At 40.3% G+C, this 1,211-nt stretch overlaps 1 gene segment (V, D, J or C); it reads left to right on the top strand.

Moving 5' to 3' along the window:
• Window positions 1-275: 275 nt before the first annotated feature.
• Window positions 276-804, top strand: LOC107553373 (Ig kappa chain V-III region NG9-like). The segment is given in 2 exon segments: window positions 276-353; window positions 443-804. Coding segments are annotated over 2 exon segments (411 nt in total).
• Window positions 805-1,211: the final 407 nt, after the last annotated feature.

Genomic DNA, 1,211 nt, shown 5'->3' on the forward strand with positions numbered 1-1,211 from the left:
TTTTTTGAACCAATGCTTCTGCAAATGCAAGACTTCTGAACGCAATATGCAAGGTTTTGAACATTGGACAGCCTGTTACAAATAATAACTGTTTTGAGTTTTGTGTCTAGAGTTTTGATAAAATATATGAAGGTTCTGTTATTAGAGCAAAAATGATTGTAAAAAACTGTAATGAGTGACTGTCTTCAGGTAAATGATGTGGAGAGTGTTTGCATATTGATCAGATGCTTCAGTGCTCTGAGAGTGTTTATAGTGCTGTGAGTTTAACACTTCATCACTGACACACACAACAATCTTCATCAACATGACCTTCATCATCATCTTCATCTGGACTCTCACAGCGTTTGCTCAAGGTTTGTGGAGCACAAGTTTGATTTGAATTTATTTCTTCAAGTATAATGTCAGAGTTTTGAGTTGATTTTCTTCTTGTTGTGTGTTTCAGAGAGTAGAGGACAGATCAGCGTCACTCAGAGTCCCTCAACGACAGCAGCTCAACCAGAAGAAACAGTCAAAATCAACTGTAGAACCAGCACAGATGTAGCTGAACATAGTGCGCCACGTTACTATTTAAGCTGGTATTTACAAAAACTTGGAGAAGCTCCTAAACTCCTGATTTATTATGCAAACACTCTCCAGTCAGGCACTCCATCTAGATTCAGTGGCAGTGCATCATCTGCGACTGATTTCACTCTGACCATCAGTGGAGTCCAGACTGAAGATGCTGGACATTATTACTGTCAGAGTTACCACAGTGGTGATGTGTTCACACAGGATTGTGTGGGTGATGAGGTGTTCACACAGTGATAAAGAGTGGTACAAAAACCTCCGTCAGTCAGAGTCACAGTGATGAACTGATGCTGCAGCTGCTCAAACACTATCACACACTACTGACACACAGAGACCAAACACAGAACTACACATGAGATCAAAACTGAGTTAGGAGTCAAATCAGCTCTATTAGACTGTGATCTGTCCTGTGACGGGTTTGAAAACTTTTTTGTTAGTTCCAGTTTTATAGTTGTGGGTTTTTTGCAGATTCTACTACACTCATACTGTGAGTTTGAGCTGAAAATCAGATTTGCATTGACAGCTTTAGTGATTCTGATCGTCTCAGAATAGAGCAGCTCCGTCTCCAGAGACCATGTTCAAACCCCAAGAGCTTCAGTTCACATTTACTGCTAAACGCAGCTGTTCTCAACTATTACAATCCA

The sequence above is a fragment of the Sinocyclocheilus grahami genome, unplaced genomic scaffold, assembly GCF_001515645.1.
Source record: "Sinocyclocheilus grahami isolate Dianchi unplaced genomic scaffold, SAMN03320097.WGS_v1.1 scaffold472.1, whole genome shotgun sequence".
NCBI lineage: Eukaryota > Metazoa > Chordata > Actinopteri > Cypriniformes > Cyprinidae > Sinocyclocheilus > Sinocyclocheilus grahami.